General features: G+C 46.2%; 1 protein-coding gene across 2 annotated transcripts; it reads left to right on the top strand.

Moving 5' to 3' along the window:
* The first annotated feature begins 645 nt into the window (after positions 1–645).
* Positions 646–4,881, top strand: LOC146895586 (uncharacterized). 2 transcript variants are annotated; one of them, XM_085685342.2, is made up of 2 exons: positions 646–1,623; positions 3,798–4,881. In XM_085685342.2, exons 1-2 carry the CDS (start codon positions 1,132–1,134, stop codon positions 3,825–3,827), a joined length of 522 nt encoding a protein of 173 aa, XP_085541468.2. In that variant the 5' UTR covers positions 646–1,131; the 3' UTR covers positions 3,828–4,881. The 2 variants fall into 2 exon arrangements, with proteins under 2 accessions (XP_085541468.2, XP_085541469.2); XM_085685343.2 differs by lacking the exon at positions 3,798–4,881 and adding an exon at positions 2,065–2,333.
* Positions 4,882–17,120: the final 12,239 nt, after the last annotated feature.

Here is a 17,120-nt window from a genome sequence, read left to right as displayed (position 1 = left end):
ACCTCAGCTAGCTCACATGTCCCTGTATAGCCTTTCATTCATTGTATTGTAATTTCCGGTTTATTTACTCTTCCCGCCAAACATAGGGCACATTCTATTCCCGAATGCCTGAAACTGTGCAGCACGACACATAAGATGCTCAACAAGTTTATTCAGTGTACCAGGATATGCTTCTCATTTACTGCATTTTAACTTTTTTCTAGATCACTATAATAGTTAAGCAAATAGAAATACATACCAGTCCTTTTTAAATAAAACAAAAAAAGTGTTAGAGGCTTGGCATCAAATCAGGTTTTTCCCCAGGTACCAGATCAACCTGCAGAGTTCCTTCAAGTCATCAGGGATCAGCATTATAGCGCTGCATAATGCATTCAGGATCACAGAATAAAATGCAATGCTTTTTAACACATTTTACAAAATGAACAAACCTCTACAGCAAAATTTATAGGAAAAAAATGGCCTCATTATGAAATAGCAATTTAATATCTTAAAAGTAACAAAACCTAGCAAGATACAAGATCTAAAAACTAAAGTTTCACAGTTTTCTCAGAAATGACACCTAGGCCCTCATTGGCACCCTTTCTCCCGCCCTCACCAGTACTAAAGGGTGGCCCTTGTACTGGCTCTAAATAGGCATGGCTCTGGCTCTGCTGATTCGTAACGAAGCCCGGCCACGAACCCACGGCTTTCATCTTGGTAATTTCCATGCTGCTTTGGGGTCTCCAAGAGCATTCGTACTCCGATGAACTGGTGTGAGGCACCTGTACTAAGGTACAGTTGCTGAACCAAATCTTCCATAATAAGCCTTCTCGGGGACCCAAAGAGAATTCTTTGATGGAAGCACACCCCGACAGACTCAGCCTCTCCCAGAACTGAGCCTTCCCGGTGCTATTACATTTCATGCAGATAAGACCCATGATTATCACTAATCTGGGGCCATCTCTTCCCAGATCCTCCTACAAGCCCTCAACAGGTTTTAATTTGTTGGTCAAGATGTTTGATGCTTGGCGGTGAAGCTGTTTCAGCTGGGAAGCAAAAACGTACCGCGACGTTCTGCGGCTCTTGAGGCGATCTTCCGGTGCAGAGTCTTCAAATCACCGATAACATGTTTCACCGTCTTGGAAGAGTGTGATGAGTTTCTTCCTCCTGTCTCCACCAGCAGAAACTGCACCGAATAGGTGGCCGTCCGATCAGCTGGCGTTGGGAGGCGGCCAGGGCCTGGGCTCGCCGTCTCGGCCATCCTGCTCGCCCTCGGCGGGAGGAGATAGGGCTGTCCCACTCTCAGGCTTCTGCCATATGCCTTGGGGCAGGCGGTGCCCGGCGAGCCACCCCAGAGACTGCACGAACCGGCCAGGGAGGTACGGCGGCGGGAGCACCCAGAGGTCACCGCGAGCTCCACGCTCGCCCACAGCCGCGCAGCCGCAGTTCATGCTCGCCGCTTCCGGCCTCCGCGACCAAGATGGCTGCCGGGGGCCGCGCGCAGCCGTCCCGCTTCGGCAGGTGCAGGCGCCCGGGGAGTGTGTGCTTGTGCTTGTACCTCGGGGTAAACGCTGTAAGCAGTCACTCAAGGTGGGGAAGCGTCTCTGTGTGAGACCTAGCACGGAGTTCGAGCACATTCTTCTCGTAAGTGCTTACGTCAGCTGTAGAGGCTTACGTGCGGCGCGCTTAGAGACACGTTTGGGATGGTAAATTAGAGAAGGGCCTCCGAGTGCACACTAGGGCCATTAAAATTTATCAGGACACACGGGGAAAGACTGCAGTCTTTGTCTGCGGCCTCGGTGGCATGTGGAGAGGATGCCTATTACAGGGCGGAAGAGGATCTTGGAGGCAGTCCCGAAATACTGGCCAGTGGTTAATTGCAAGGTGAGGACAGCACACTCTGCGGTGATGAGAGATACACCGAGGAAGCACATACCACGCTGACTGGCTTGAGGAACGGAAACATTTCCCCCAATCAGAACTACTCTTATTTCTCCCCTTGGTGACCTCTCACCCCCGGCAGTCTCCCACTTCATGTCCCTCCTCCTCCCCACTCTGAAAATTCCCTCTCTACCGTGTTTTCAGATCCTACCCACTGTTGGGGGCTAAGCTTCAACATCGCATTTCCAAAGTCTTCCTTGGAGGTCATGCATAGAATTTATTTGCTGTTGCATCTGAGTCATCACAGCAATTATACTTATTTAACATCCAGGTACTCGATATTCACTGTTATTTCTGAATCACCATAGCAATTATGTTTATTTAGCATCCATGCGCTAGGTTTTGTTGTAAAAGCATTTCCCCTATATTCGTCTGATTCTCATTAAAGTACTGCTGCTATCACCGACATTTTACGAACGGTCGTATTTTTCCTGTGGCATTTGCTATTTGCCAACCACATAATCTTGGACAAGTTTAACTAAAACTCTTTGCTCTTCGGCTGCATTATTGATAAAAAATGGGTATAATAAACCCGACAGTGGTAGCGCAGGCCTTTAATCCCAGCACTGTGGAGTCAGAGGCAGGAGGGTCTCTGTGAATATGAGGCTAGTTTGATCTACAAAACCAGAGCTGTTAGAGAAATACTATCTAAAAAAAAAAAAACAACAACAAAACAAAGCAACAAACAAACCAAAACCAAACCAAAAACAACAACAGAATTCAAATCTAGCCTGGGTTACATAGCGTGACCCTGTCTCAAAACAAAAACTTGGAAAAATATATACCCATTAATATCATATGACTTATAAAAACTGAAGTGTGTGAATGAGGCAGGAAGATGTTTATTATAATCTAGCTTGGGGCCATTGCTAGTTAGCATTGTGCCAAACGTTTTATGTACAATATAATTTAGTCCTCCCAAATCCCTATTAGCAAAGTATTATTATCCTCATTTTACAAATGGGAAAACAGTCACAGAGAGGTTAAATTACCTGCCTTAAACCACTCCTCTGTTATGTGCTAGACTGGAAATGCAAACCCAGATCTCCGGAGCCTTTCTGTGTTTGTGATCACCGGCTGGACTGCTCTGCTGGTGCCCTTCTTAAAAGGACGGTGCTGAAGACAGAATAATGCAACTGTTACAGCGAGATTGGTCAAGGAAAGATGCAGGAGGAGTACTGAGGAAAGGGGCCTGCCGGAGATAGGGGTGATGGAAAGCTTTGTAAGGGACAGATTACAATAATGTAGATGGCTTTAAAAATACTAACAATACTTATTTCAAGTGAGCTATTATTTCTTTATTAAAGTATCAGCTACTTTAAATCTACTTTCTTCAAAGCTGCCCAAAGTTTCCCCCACCCCACCTTCCAGGTTAATGTATAGCTTCACTGTTAATGCTATCCTTACTGTATCTCTCAAGTCACTTAAGAAACAGATTTTTAAAAATTTATCCCTTGAGAATTTCACACTTATATACAATGGAATATGGTCATACCCACGTCCCATTTACTCCATCCATCTCCTTCTGGATCCCCTCAAAACACCACCCTTTCTGTTTAATTTCTTCCTCCTCCCCTTTCCCTCCTCCCCCGTCTAAATAATCACCAAGTCCAATTAGTGCTCCATGTACGCATGGATGTGGGGTTAGCCCCTAGAACTTGGGCAGCCTATCCCTGCCCGCACCCCAAAAGAAGAGTGACACCCCCCCCCCCACAGCCACTAGCTAACAATTAGCAATAGCACCTCAGGGCCTCTTGTGTACCCCCCGCCATCCATGCTGGAATTGTGCTTGGCTTGGTATTGTGTCGGTAACCACAGATACTGTAAGTTCCTGAGTGTACCAGTGTTGCTGAAATTCCTTTATTTATCTCCTGCAGGGGAGACATAAAGTCCAGTCTTCCTCCTAAGATCTCAATGGTGAACCAAGGTACAACTCCGCTAAAGTAAGTGCTGGGAAGCCATGGTTTTATTAGGCTCACATACAGAGCAATGGGTGGCCTTACTGCACTGGAAGGTTAGGATTATAGCAGGATCTGGTGCTAGGTAAAACCATTGATGTCTTTCCCCCCCAGCAGGCTGCATAGCACCTCCCAGCACTGGGTAAGCTGGTCAGCAAGGAGGACATTTGAGATTGATTTTATGTCCTACAGCTCAGTGTGTTGTGTCTTCAGCAATAGGATCTTACCATGTAGCTATGGTGGACAACCAAGAGCCAGGCAATAGCTTGAGTTTTTTTGTTTTTGTTTTTGTTTTTTGAGACCTCTGGGGCCTCCCTGACTAATAACTCCTAGGTCCTAGGGAGGTATCCCATACCTCTTGCACTGCAATTTTTATTTAGTAAGACATGAATTCTGGAAGCAACGTTGTCCATCCATGCAGGGTCCTTCCATTCAAACACCTTTTAAAAAATGTATTTTGAGGGGCTGGAGAGATAGCTCAGTGGTTAAGAGCACTGAGGTCCTGAGTTCAATTCCCAGCAACCACATGGTGGCTGACAACCTTCTGTAAGGAGATCTGGTGCCTTTTTCTGGCCTGCAGGCATACATGCAGGCCGAATACTGTATACATAATAAATAAATAAAAATTATTTTAAAAAGGTATTTTGAAATTAGTTTCCTTACTAGTGGGGTCCCACAAAAGTCTTCCAATCCTTAATTGTGGTTAACTTCTCTCTTTCCCCACGCAGCCCTGTCCCCGTTCAAACAGTTCGAACCTTAACCTCCAGCGTCCCCTGCCATCTTCTTTCATATCACATGTGTTCTACTGTCCCCTCCAATTATAATTCTTAGCTGGCTGGGAGACAGTAGGGTTCCACATGGCTTTTTCATACCCATTTCCTTTGGGTTACCCCTCCCCTTTCCCTGGTCCCCTCCCTGCCTAAGCCTTTCCACGCCCCAGTCTTCCACATCTCTGCTTTTGTTTTATTTATAATGTCTCCCTCTCTCCCTTAAAGCAAATGTCCCTTTCTCGTCTCCTGGCTTCCACTTGTGCTCCGAGTTAAACACACAAAACAGATGAGTTGAAGCTGGGCTCAGCCTATGAGAGAGAATGTGCAGCGTCTGTCTTCCTGGGCCTTGGTGACCTCACTCAGTATAATTTTTTCCAGCTCCATCCACTTACCAGAAAATTTTATGATTTCGTTTTTCAATACTTACTTTTTGAACAAGAACAAACTGCTGACACTACATGGGTGAACCCGACAGACATTACACTAAATGAAAGATACAAAAGATTCCGATGCTCAGGTTCCATGTATTCAAGGAGGTAGCTATGGTAGGATTCTGTGTATGCGAGGCAGGGTAAACTAATCTATGTGGTATCATTAGGACAGTGGGGGCTGGGGGTGGGTCTGACTGGAGAGGGGTGGCGGGAACTTCCTGGGAAGATAAAATGCCTCTGTAATTTCAGTATAGGAATACATTGGTTCCAACTTGCCAAACTGTATTGACTACCTATGCATTTCATAGTTTACAGATCACACTCGCAAATCATAAAAACAAAGACTGTCATAAGTTAAATGGATAGGCCTCCAGTTGTGGGAGGTGGAGGGGGCAAGATGGGGGCATAGACTTGATGTTATCCTTGCCAGTCCCTAGACACTACAGTGTTGTACCGAGGGACAGAAGCAGCCAATTTTTTCCCAGTTCTTAATGTATCTACTGTGTCCTGGGAACTTTTCAAACAATCCTTATCTGAGCTGTGGAAAGAGAGGAAGGGACTTTCTCTTTGGCAGGGGTAAAGCAAGCACTTTGGTGACTGTAGATCAGAATCTTGAGGGCCCTTCATAACCTTTGGTTCTTAGCAGAACATAGTATGAGGAGGGGTAAGGAGTTACAGTGGAAGCAAAGAATTGCAGGGTTAAGGCTCCCGGAATGCCTGGCACTTTGTGGAGGTGTGGGAAAGGCGGCAGAGTGTACTGACCAGGTTCTTAGCCCTCATCCCCTGACCCTTGCACAGAACACTGCACCTGGGACCAGTGTGTCCTCATCACTGGGCTTGGTGACTCTTGCCTTGTCCACCCCACAGGGTTATTTTGAGGTTCAAATAAGATTGTGAAGATACTTTTTTTTTTTAAAGAGACATGATAGAAAAATCCCAGTAATGAATGTGTAACTGACCTCTCATACAGACATTTCGGAACGAGTTTACACATTCCTGTTTCAAAAAAAAAAAATGTCTGGCCAAGAAAGATTAAACAATGAAATGTCAAGTACAGACACCGCACTGGGGCCAGAGAACACTTTGGGGGTGAGCCAGGCCTTTTCTGTTGGAGGCCTCCTAAACTCGGGCACAGGAGGCCTCAGCCTTTACTTCATATGGGTGCTAAGGAACATGCCGGCCCTGCAACTGAGTGGGCCCCGCTGCCGAGGTGCCTGTGTCTCCCTGGCTCCCCTGATAGTCTTGACAGCCATGCAGCAGCTCCAGCTCAAATAAAGGCGAGAAAGAGCTTTGTCTGTCCCCAGAGCCCAAGCAGAAAGAAGCTCAGTGCTGTCAGAGTGGAATGGGCAAGGCATGAGGCTTCAGGCCTGGTTGTGGGGCTGGGATTGAGGCGGGATGGCCAGGCGAATGATTTGATCTGACTTGGGTAATGAAAATTGTTTGTTGCTGTTTGAAGAGCAATTGTGTAAGCAACAGTACTTCTGTGTTTGGCTGCCTGTGACTCAGCGCCCGACTGTAACATAACCCCAAACTCAGAGGAGGTACAGACTGTGGGTAGTGGAGGAGGGGAGGGAAGAGCTGCAGGGCCAGAAGGCCCCTTCTCGTTCGCCCTCTTTTCCCTCCTCACTGTCCCAGTCCCTCTCCAAACTTCTAAGGAGAGTTGGCGAGAAGGCCTTTGCCACCTGGACACAATGAGACCTAGTTCAAGGGATAGGCTAGAAGCTGGCGTTGAGCCAGAGCCCTGGTTTGAATGGCTGTTGCCAAGGGGCTGCCAACAGTCCATCTCAACCTCCAAGAGGCTGACCCAGGAGGGGGTGGGGGCCACCCCCCACCTCGGAGGCACAACTCACGCCATTTGTGGGCCAGGCCGTGATCAGAATGTGCAGGGCACGGTGGCTTTGAGTGCTGAGCCGGGCCTCTCCCCTCTGCTGGCTGTGGGCTCCCTTGGATTAGAGCCTGCTCTGGGAGTCCCTTTGTTGGCTGCTTGTTATTCCGCATGCACCGAGCGCTGCGCATTCATCTTTATTAGTTCTAATTGCTTCCCCATTCTAATGGGATCTTGATATTCCCATACAATTGAAAGGAAATGTATTCATTAAAATAATTCTTCTAACTGCCGCTTCCAGCTGCTTCCCTAAAGTGACATTGTCTCTCCGCACAGCCTGCCCAAGCCTCTTGTTAAGACTCTAGTCAAAAGCCAACTTTGGGCAGCAAACTTTCCTCGCAGGAGTTTCCAGACACTGGAGAGAGGGTGCTTTTTAATCGGCTCACACAGAAGTTGGAGGCCAGCTGGTGTAATTGGGGGCGCTGGTCCTTGTGGCTGAGAGAAGGGCTTGCCTCCAGCTCGGCCTCCTGCAACAATGACCCTTTCTGCATAACGGCTCGTTTGGAAAGGGCTCCCCCCTCCCCTGCCACCCCTCCCCACTCACATCATGTATGTGAAGCTTTTGTTTATGCCACAAGCAGTTACTAGGTGTGTTCTAAGCACAGACTGAGTAAGGAGCTGTGGGAAGTAGGGAGGCGGAGCTGCACTCTGGAGGTGTTTATGGTCTTGGTGGGTGGCTCCCAGCCAGCTTCCCCAGAGCCGACTGTCAAAGGAATGGCTGAGAACACTCTCAGTACTCAAAGAGAAAAGAGAGCTCAGTGGGTAAATGAGTGCATCTGAGTTCAGATCCCCGATATCCATGTAAAAGCAAGGGGCAGCAGAGATTGGCACATCCCAGGTGGCTTGTTGGCCAGCTGTTATGGTTGAAGCCGGGAGGTAGAGGATGGTAGAGGAAGACACCTAAAGCTGATCTCTGGCCTCCACACATGCATGCAAAGGCAAGTGTCCCTGCATATATGTGCACACACATGCATACCTCACACACTGAACTGATCAATTCACTTTTAAAAGTTTAATTTTTGCTTTATGTATTTGTATGTTTGTGGGAGAGGGAGACTTCAGTCCCTAAAAGGGAACTTCAGATCACCTGGAGTTAGAGTTACTGGCAGTGATGAGTGACCCAAAGTGGGTGTAGGACCCGGAAGGGCAGGAAGCATTCTTAACCAGTAGACCATCTCTACAGCCCCCCCAATTAATTAATTTTTAAGGGAATGAAACATTAATAAAAGATGCTACTATTTAAAGTATATTTCATGACCAGGCATGGTGGTGGTCGCTTTTAATCTCAGCATTTAGAAGGCAGAGGCAGGTAGGTTTCTAAGAGTTCCAGGCCAGCCTGGTCTACATAGCGAGTTCTGGGACAGTCAGAGCTACATAATAGAGAAACTCTGTCTCAAAACAACAGACAAATAAAAAACAAAAAGTAGAGACGTAAGTTTATTTCATAATATCCAAATCATGAGATTGTAGGTAAATACAAGAAACTCCTGAGACCTGAGGAGACACTGATCTACGGAAGGAAATTGGCCATTATGGGAGAAGCGGCCTAGTGAACACATGTAAAGCATCCATGGTGTGCATAGTGCAATAGGAGTTGGAGAAGATCAAAGGAGCCTGGGCTATGCACTGAGCAACCTGAACCTTACGCCATTCCTGTAACAACCCTTCAAGGAGTTTAGAGGTGTGATGGGGAAGTTGGGTAACCGTGTCTGGCGTGAAGAACCGAGTCAGGATATGAGCACCAGGCTTCTGCTTCCAAAGCACAGGCATTAGTGTGGAAGCTGGTCCTTTGGTCTCCCTCAAGGCCTTTGGGATAGTGGGTTGGTTGACACCAAATAGATAGTGTCCCCGCAGGACTGGGAGGAAGATGGCACGTCAGGAATGGGCAGGAGTCCAGGTGGCCCAGTGATGAGTGATAGGAAAAACCCAGGAAGCATTGCGAGGGTCAAACCATAAAAAGCCTTGCTTGTCAGATCTTGAGTTTTGTCCCAGTTGTCTCTGTCTCCCAAGAGGATACTTGAAGCTTCTGCTTAAACAGTTTTCCTTCAAAAGCATCAATTTTCCTTGAGGTGAATAATTAAGCAACTTCATATAAAAGAAATTCAGATATGCTGTGCAACACACTGTGCATCTCTTAGAGATCCGCACGGCTCTCTAAGAGAAAGCGGGGTTTCCAAGAGAGCAAGGGCCCGCTGGCAGGGGCGTCGGGCTGCTCAGTCCCCTGTGAGAACAGAAGACATTTCTTTTGTCTACTGTTTGGTGGACTTCAGTGGTAGAGCGAGAGAAAAACTGTTTTGGACAATATGTTTTGATCCCAGGAATAAAACAATTAGCTGTGTTTCCAGGAGGGTGCTGGGGCTTGGAGAGTGAGCTGCACAGGGCACGGTGGAGGGCGAGAAGCCAGTTTGGAGACTGTTGCTATAAATTCTTAGTAACAATGCAGAGCCTAAGGGTTGAATGGACTTCAGGGCTCAGCCTGGTCCTGGACTTTTTTCCGGGGGCCTTTCCTGGAGCTGCCTTTCCCCATGTTTTTGTTTATTTATTTGTGTGGGAAGGGGATTCCTGAAGGCGAAATCTCATGCGAGAGGCCAGGGGCCAGTATTTCACGGTTGATTCCGTCCTTCTACCATGTGGGTCCAAGAATCAGTTCACCAGACTTGGTGGCAATCACCTCTACCCTCTGAGCCGTCACACTGGCTAACATCCCCTCACCCCCAAGCTTTCTTTTAACAAGTTTGGTGTAAGAGCAGGATGGCCAAGCAGGCTGAAGCAGAAGTTGCCAGGGGAGTGCCCAGGTAAGAAATGGGTTCTTTTTTTTCTCGAGGGGAGGAGGTTTGAGACAGGATTTCCCTGTAGCTTTGGAGCCTGTCCTGGAACTAACTCTTGTAGACTAGGTTGACCTTGAACTCACAGAGATCCGCCTGCCTCTGCCTCTTGAGTGCTGGGATTAAAGGTGTGCGCCACCACAGCCCAGCAAGAAATGGGTTCCTATAGACAACCTTTGCTGCCTTTGGTCACTCACTATCACACTTTCCTTGAACCACTTCTTGGTCCAACGATCTGTAACCTGCCCGCTGTGAGGCGAATGGCTAAATGGCCCGTCCTGGGGAAGCTGCCTTGCCTCAGCGTCAGACTTTTCAAGTACAGGCACTTTGGTTGTGTTCAGCTGGAAACAGAGACTGCTAGCCAGTTTCCCAGCTGCCCAAACCAGAATAATCACACAGAAACTCTATTAATTACAACATTGCTTAGCCTGTGAGCTCAGGATTCTTATTAACTAACTCTTACATCTTACATTAACCCATTTCTATTAATCAATGAATCACCACAAGGCTGTGGCCTACCCGTAAGATTCCGGCATCTCTCTTCTTCAGAAGCTACATGACATCTCCCTGACTCTGTCTACTCTCTCTCTATCTCTGTTCAGATTTCCCACCTGGCTTTACTCTGCTAAGCCATTGGCTAAAGGAGCTTTATTCATCGACCAGTTAAAGCAACAGATATACAGAAGGACATCCCACATTGTTCAGCATGGCAGTTGACACCCTGGCATTCAGGGTTACTCAAGGGGACTAAAGAAAGACTAAGGATGGGCAAATTGTTTAGAATGTTTCTTGAGGGATCTGTTTAAATTTTTTGTTTGTTTGTTTGTTTTCCAGACAGGGTTTCTCTGTGTAGCCTGGGATTAAAGGCATTTGCCACCACTGCCAAGCTTCAAAAAAAAAACTTTTTTAAGGGCCATATTGTTTATTATTGAAAATGGAGATACTTCTGACTGTAAAAGAAAGGAAGGAAGGAAGGGAGAAAGACAGATGGGGGCACACGTACAGAGAATGAATACTTGGTAACATACGCCCTGAAATAGTCTTAGTATATATATTTATATTTTTGAAAATAGCCTTTGTATATGTATATCTGTATATCTTCACATGTCCTGAACCACAGTCATAAATTTTGTTTTAGAAGGTAATTGTGAAAAATAATAACCTTGAGGCTTATTTAAGGAAAGTTTTTCTTTCCTCTGTAGTTACAGAAACAAATGTAGGTCAGGTTGTGGTGGTGGCACACGTCTTTAATGCAGCACTTGGAAGACAGAGGCAGGCAGATCTCTGTGTTCAAGCCAACCTGGCCTACAGAGTAAGTTCCAGGACAGCCAGGGCTGCACAGAGGAACCCTGCATTGAAAAACAATGCAATCATCTCAGAAAAAGTAGAAAATATGAATCAATAGTTAAAACGAAGTAACTATAAATCTTACCAACTAGAGATGAGCACTATTAATATTTTCTAGTTTATCTTTCTGAAGTTTGCTATTGCTCAATAGATATAAGAACCACACAAATATGATATTTTAACTTTTTTCATGTGGAATTCACTCTGTAGACCAGGCTAGCCTCGAAATCTCAGCAATCTACCTGCCTCTGCCTCCTGAGTGCTAGAATTAAAGGCATGCACCACCACCCCAGGCTGCATTTGTATCTTTGATTTAGTTGAAGGTTAGCCTTTTGTACTCCTTTGAAATATTGGTCCAGGTTTTTTCCCAGTTAGCCAAGCTCTGTTTATTTAAAAGTCTGCCTTTGCCTCTTAGGTTTGATACGTATGAAAAAGGGAGATCACACCTGTATTCGGGTTCTTTGGGGCTCTCTCTTCTATGACATTGCTCTGGTATTCACTCCAGCATCATGTTTGGTCGCTGTGTCGTCTTCTGTGATGTATCACAATTTATTTGACCAGTTCAGTCTTATTACACATTCAACGTCCAGGTTTTCAGTATTCAAAAAAGAAAGAAAGAAAGAAGGAGAAAAGCCCCAGTGACTGTTTTGAGCATGCATGCTTGTAGTACATCATATCTGTCCATGGGATACATTTTCATATGTAGAATTACTAGATCAAAGGTGTGGGCCTTTTTGGACTCTTTTTATACTTAGAGTCAAAATATCTTTCAGAAAGAATGTAGTGATTCCCCTGCCTCCACCGGTGTGTGAGAGCAACCATTTCCCTCCCCAGCACTCCCCCACCCGCGTGTGAGAGCGCCCATTTCCCTCCCCAGCATTATCATTCTTTTTAATCATTGCCAATCTGATCAGCAAAGCGAAAAAGAGTCCCTCATTGCTGTTTTAATTTGCCTTTCTTTGAATGCTAGTGAGGTTGAGTATTTTTTCAATTTATGCTGGTTTTTGATGTACATAAGTTTTTAATTTTTTATGTAGTCAAATCTATAAATCTTTTCCTCTATGGTTTCTACTTTTGTTGACATGTTTAGAAAGTCCTTCCCCATCCCAAGATTATAAAATATTCACTTATATTTTCCTCTAGCACCTTGATGGTTTCATTTCCGCCTTTAGCCATCTGGTATCCATTTTGATGAATGGTGTGGGCTGGGAAATAACTTGTATTATTTATTTATTTCCCAAATGGATGCCCAGTTCTTTCATCACGGTTAGAAAAGCACGTATTTGTATGTGTGTATGCTCATGTGCACGTGTGTACCGTAGCTGTTCTTAAAGCAAATATCTTGAGCAGATGAACACGGAGGATAATACAGTGCCAGGCACTAGGTCATGAAGAATGTCGGTAATTGCACACAACAGATACGGCGCATTCAAACACATGTGATTGCTGAGCTACACTAACAGGTTTTCAGGTCACATGAACCCGTATTTGACATTTAAATCTCAGATTTGGGCCCTCCATGCTGAAGCAGGAGGATTGGGAGTTTGGGGCCAGTTTGGGGTATACATTGAACCCCTGTTTGAAAACCAGTGACCACAAGTTCTGGCTTTAAAGCTTGCTGCTGGTCCAAATTTGATCAAGTCAGGAGAGATCCTCCTTGAGTCTTAGTCCCTGCATCTGTAAAATGGGCTAATGTGTGTGTCAGAGGCCTGTGATAAGAATCAAGTGACGTTGTCTTGGTAGCACCTGTCTACACATGCCTTACACATCACGGACAGTGTGTGTCACTCACTTGAGACACTATAGCCCTCACTCTCCTGACGCCCCCTGAGTGATTTCCTCCAGCCTTACTGTAAATAGGATATACTGGAGCGTGTGTGCATGTCTCTGTGTGTGGGGTGGTCTGGATGCTGTGTTCGCTTTTTCTGGGTTTTCTATCTTTACCTTGTAATCAGACCTGATGTGTTGTGGCCTGCTGCGTTTTGCTCATACCATCAGCAATCTCTCTCTCTCACTCTGAATATATATATATACTATATATATATATATATATAGTGTATATATTATATATATGGCTCCCAATCTCACAGCAACTGGAATGCCAGACCACTGGATTATTAGAAGTCTGCTTATATGAAAGGTAGCTGAGATCTGAATGCAAAGCCGAGGCCCTCTCCTATTGTAATCAAGTGACCCTGGCACATATCAAAATCTCCTGGGGAACTTTAAATTACACCTGTGCCCTGGCCTGGCCCAGGTTAGTTAAACCAAAATCCCTGGCAGTGGGACCAAGTGTGAATGTTTAAATACTTGGTAGAACTTAAAGCCACCCGTGAACACACTGGTTTGGTGAGCTTGATTCACTATAGAGAGATCTGCCCCTCTGGATCTCTCCTGAAATATGCCCCAAGTTGGGAGGTCACTGTGCAGAGCAGAAGGCCGCTGGTGGAGGTGTCAGGGATGCCGTGGCTGTTGCTATCTTTGCTGAAAGAAGCAACTCCATATGCCTCTGAAAGACACGTTCCTGTGCACATTAAGAAGTGCCAGTTCCTCTTCAGAAGCCACAATCCCAGGCACTTCCATGATGCAGTTCTTCCCGCCTCCGGGGTTTGGCTGAGACCACTTTGGTGTTGACTCCTCTGAGAATGGGCCATGATGAGAAGTGACCCAGAGAAGATGCCTTCAGAGTTCCTGCTTTGTCTGCACTTGCTCTTTCCCTTGGCCCCTTCCCAGTCCCACAGACACATGCAGGTGACACATGTCAAGCCAGCTTTGTGCCCAGCCTCTCCTGATACATGGTTGGAGCCACTTGCTCCCAAACACAGGCTTGCCCACATCAAATGTTGGTGAACCATCTTGTCTCTGGATAAAATGGACCTCAAATCTTCCATACGATTGGTTTTTATATTTCTGTCAAGGGGGTTCAATCCACGAGCCTCAGATTCCTTCCCCGTGTCTTTCCCACTTCATTTAAGACTACAGCTTCCCTAGTTTGCTATCTAGGGCAAAGTCATCCAATTTTTCCTAGAGACTAAGTCTGCCTTCACCAAGCAAAGCAGAGAAGGGAGAATGGGTGCTAGAGACACGGCGGGATTTCTCACCCCACAAAACCCATCCCATCCCACAAAGCACACAGCTAAGAGCCTGGTCCACTCTTTCCTTACAGCTGCTGGGGAAAACAAAAGAGCGGCAAACCGAAAGAGAAATCCAGTCTTATCAGATTTCCTGGAGAGGTCATAACTTAGTCTCCACTTCCAGAACTGCCCTGCCAGGATTGAGACTGGCCCTGTGTGGTCAGGACAGCAGCAGCCAGGGCCTGGCAGCAGGAACTGGCACTTGGAAGTTCAGATGCACCCACTGTAGTAAAGGAATCAAGTGGCAGAGGCTGGAGCTCCCTACGGTGCTGGGTGCTGGCGTTGGAATTCGTTTCCTGTCAAGAATGTGTCCTTTTCCAGGGTGACTAGAAATGATTGCTCCTTTTGGTGGGAAATAAGATCTGAGACTTAAGGAAGATTTAGTTGATTATTGGGGTGCATACCAGCTGACCTCTCAACCCAGTGCCTTAACTGGTCCTGTCAGAGACACACTTTATTTCTACAGAAGACAACGCTTTTCTTCAGATACCTTCAGTGGAGACGCCAGATGTTCCACCGTCGAGACGTGGTTGGTGATGTGGATTTTTTTTATTTTGTTTTTGGTTTTTGAGACAGGGTTTCTCTGTAGTTTTGGAGCCTGTCCTGGAACTAGCTCTGTAGACCAGACTGGTGTCGAACTCACAGAGATCCGCCTGCCTCAGCCTCGGGAGTGCTGGGATTAAAGGTGTGCGCCACCACCACCCGGTGGTGGTGTGGATTTATAGTTGAACCAAGGTGAGCAAACAAGGACGGACTTGTAAAGAGTGCTGTTGATTCTCCTGCGAAAGAGGTCAGTACCTGTCCAGAGGAGTACTAGAGGATCTGTCCATTGCTCAGGCTCTGCTTGTTGTCTGTATGGAGGACCCGGGATCCATCTCAGCTTTGCAGCCCGGGAACTCTCCGACACACTGTTTTGTTGCTAGCTTCTCCCTCCCCCTCTTCCAGACATCTCACATGAGGATATGGCCGTTGCCTGTGGTGCCAAACCAATAAAAATGTAGCAAGATACAACCCCGAGCCGAAACTTAAGAGTGACGGGCTGATGGAGTTCCTAATGCCGACCGCGCTGTGTTTCTGGGACTGTGTGGCTCTCACCCTACCTTTCTTAGTAGCCTACCCAAGGAAAACGTCCTGAGCGCTCCGCTTTGCTGATTATAGAGGAGGCAGTACTGCCCCCTAGAGGCAGTTTGGGAGCGTGCGGCATATTTATGTTGGCCGGCTGAGGTGCCACTTGGGAGGGAGGAGAGAGGGGACCGGCAGTCTTGAGCTGGCTGTAGTGGCGCATACTTTTAATTCCAGTATTCTTGGGAGACAGAAGCAGGAGGCTCTCTTTGAGTTTGAGAGCAGACTGGTCTACTTCAGGAATTCTTGGCCACCCAAGGCTGTAAGACCCTGTCTTCAAAAAACTAAAATAAACAAAGTAAAAGGGGCCAGTCTTGTCTTACACTTCATGTGATAGCTCAGTACCGCACAGTTTCAATAGGTGGAAAACCTTTTATTGGTTGTGCTTCGAACCTAGTTCTGTTTTGTATGTAAACACAACATACTTTCATAGTTTTCGAGTACATATTTTTTTGTGATGGGAGCTATGTTACAAATCTAGAGATCACTGCATTTTGTCTTTACCAGGGGTTGTTCACCACTTCAGAAAACAACACTACCAATGGCAAAATGTTCACAGTCTTTGAGTTACCCAAACAACACACCTCTATTTCTCCATGTCCACAGACGAGTGGTAAGTTAGCTGTCTTTACAAATGTACAGTGTTTATTTCATCTTGTTTCAGAACATCAAATACAAAGACTCGGACAATTAACCCTGCCTTGCTTCTTTCATCCAAATATCTTGATCGTAGGAAGGAATGGCCTTCCGACCTGACAGCACCGATGAATTTTTTGGTAGACTCATGCTCACTCATTGACTATGGTGTGTATATGTGTATTTTTCAGTCTGTTATTTTTCTTTAGTTTCCTGTCTTCCAGCTGTGATACTATACTGATTTGAAAGCATATGTTATGGTACCTATTCATTCTGAATAGTGGAGATGCTCTTATGAACGGTTCTGTATAAAGGCTTGCTGGTCTGGCATGGTTGGGGCGCACTTCTCTGGGCGACCTCTTGGAGAAGATTTTGTCTCATACATTTTTACAACTCCTTGAGCTGGTCTTATTGTTACCAGCGTTTTTTTGAAGGAGGAAACAGTCTCAATGGTGTGGTCACTTGCTTGAGCTTCCACATCTAAGTAAGAGTGAAGCTGGTACTCTAGAACCTTCCCGCCACACCGGTCTGGTTCTGGTTCTCACTTCCATATATGCCTATTGTGCTGGCTAGTTTTATGCCAAATCGACACAAACCAGAGTCGTTTTGGAAGAGAAAACCTCAATAGAGAAAATGCCAGCCTGGAGAGATGACTCAGCAGTTAAGAGCACTGACTGCTCTTCCAGAGGACCCTGGTCCAATTCCCAGCACCCACATGGCAGCTTACAACTGTCTGTAACTCCAAGATCTGATACCCTCACACAGATATACATGTAGGCAAAATGCCAATGCACATAAAATAAAAATAAGTAAGTTATTTGAGAGAGAGAGAGAGAGAGAGAGAGAGAGAGAGAGAGAGAATACTTCCCCCAGATCGGCCTGTGATAAACTTCTGATTGATGAGCTGTGTAGGAGGGCCTGGCTCACTTCTGGGCTGTTAGTCCTGGGTACCGTAAGAAAGCAGGCTGAGCAAGCTACAACAGCAAGCAGTGTTCCTCCATGGCCTCTGCTTCAGTTCCCACCTCCGATTCCTGCTTGAGTTCCTACCCTAAGTTCCTTCAGTGAATGGACCGTGATTTGGGACTATAAGCG

Source organism: Myodes glareolus, chromosome 2 (assembly GCF_982192425.1).
Source record: "Myodes glareolus chromosome 2, mMyoGla1.1, whole genome shotgun sequence".
NCBI lineage: Eukaryota > Metazoa > Chordata > Mammalia > Rodentia > Cricetidae > Myodes > Myodes glareolus.
Note: the sequence above shows the minus strand (reverse complement) of the source record. Positions and strands in the feature narration are given on the sequence as shown.

Coding starts and splice junctions, on each gene's coding strand:
- LOC146895586 (XM_085685342.2), top strand. CDS start 1,132: ATGAGTTTCTTCCTCCTGTCTCCACCAGCAGAAACTGCACCGAATAGG. Junction 1,624..3,797: donor AGTTCGAGCACATTCTTCTC/GTAAGTGCTTAC, acceptor TATCTCCTGCAG/GGGAGACATAAAGTCCAGTC.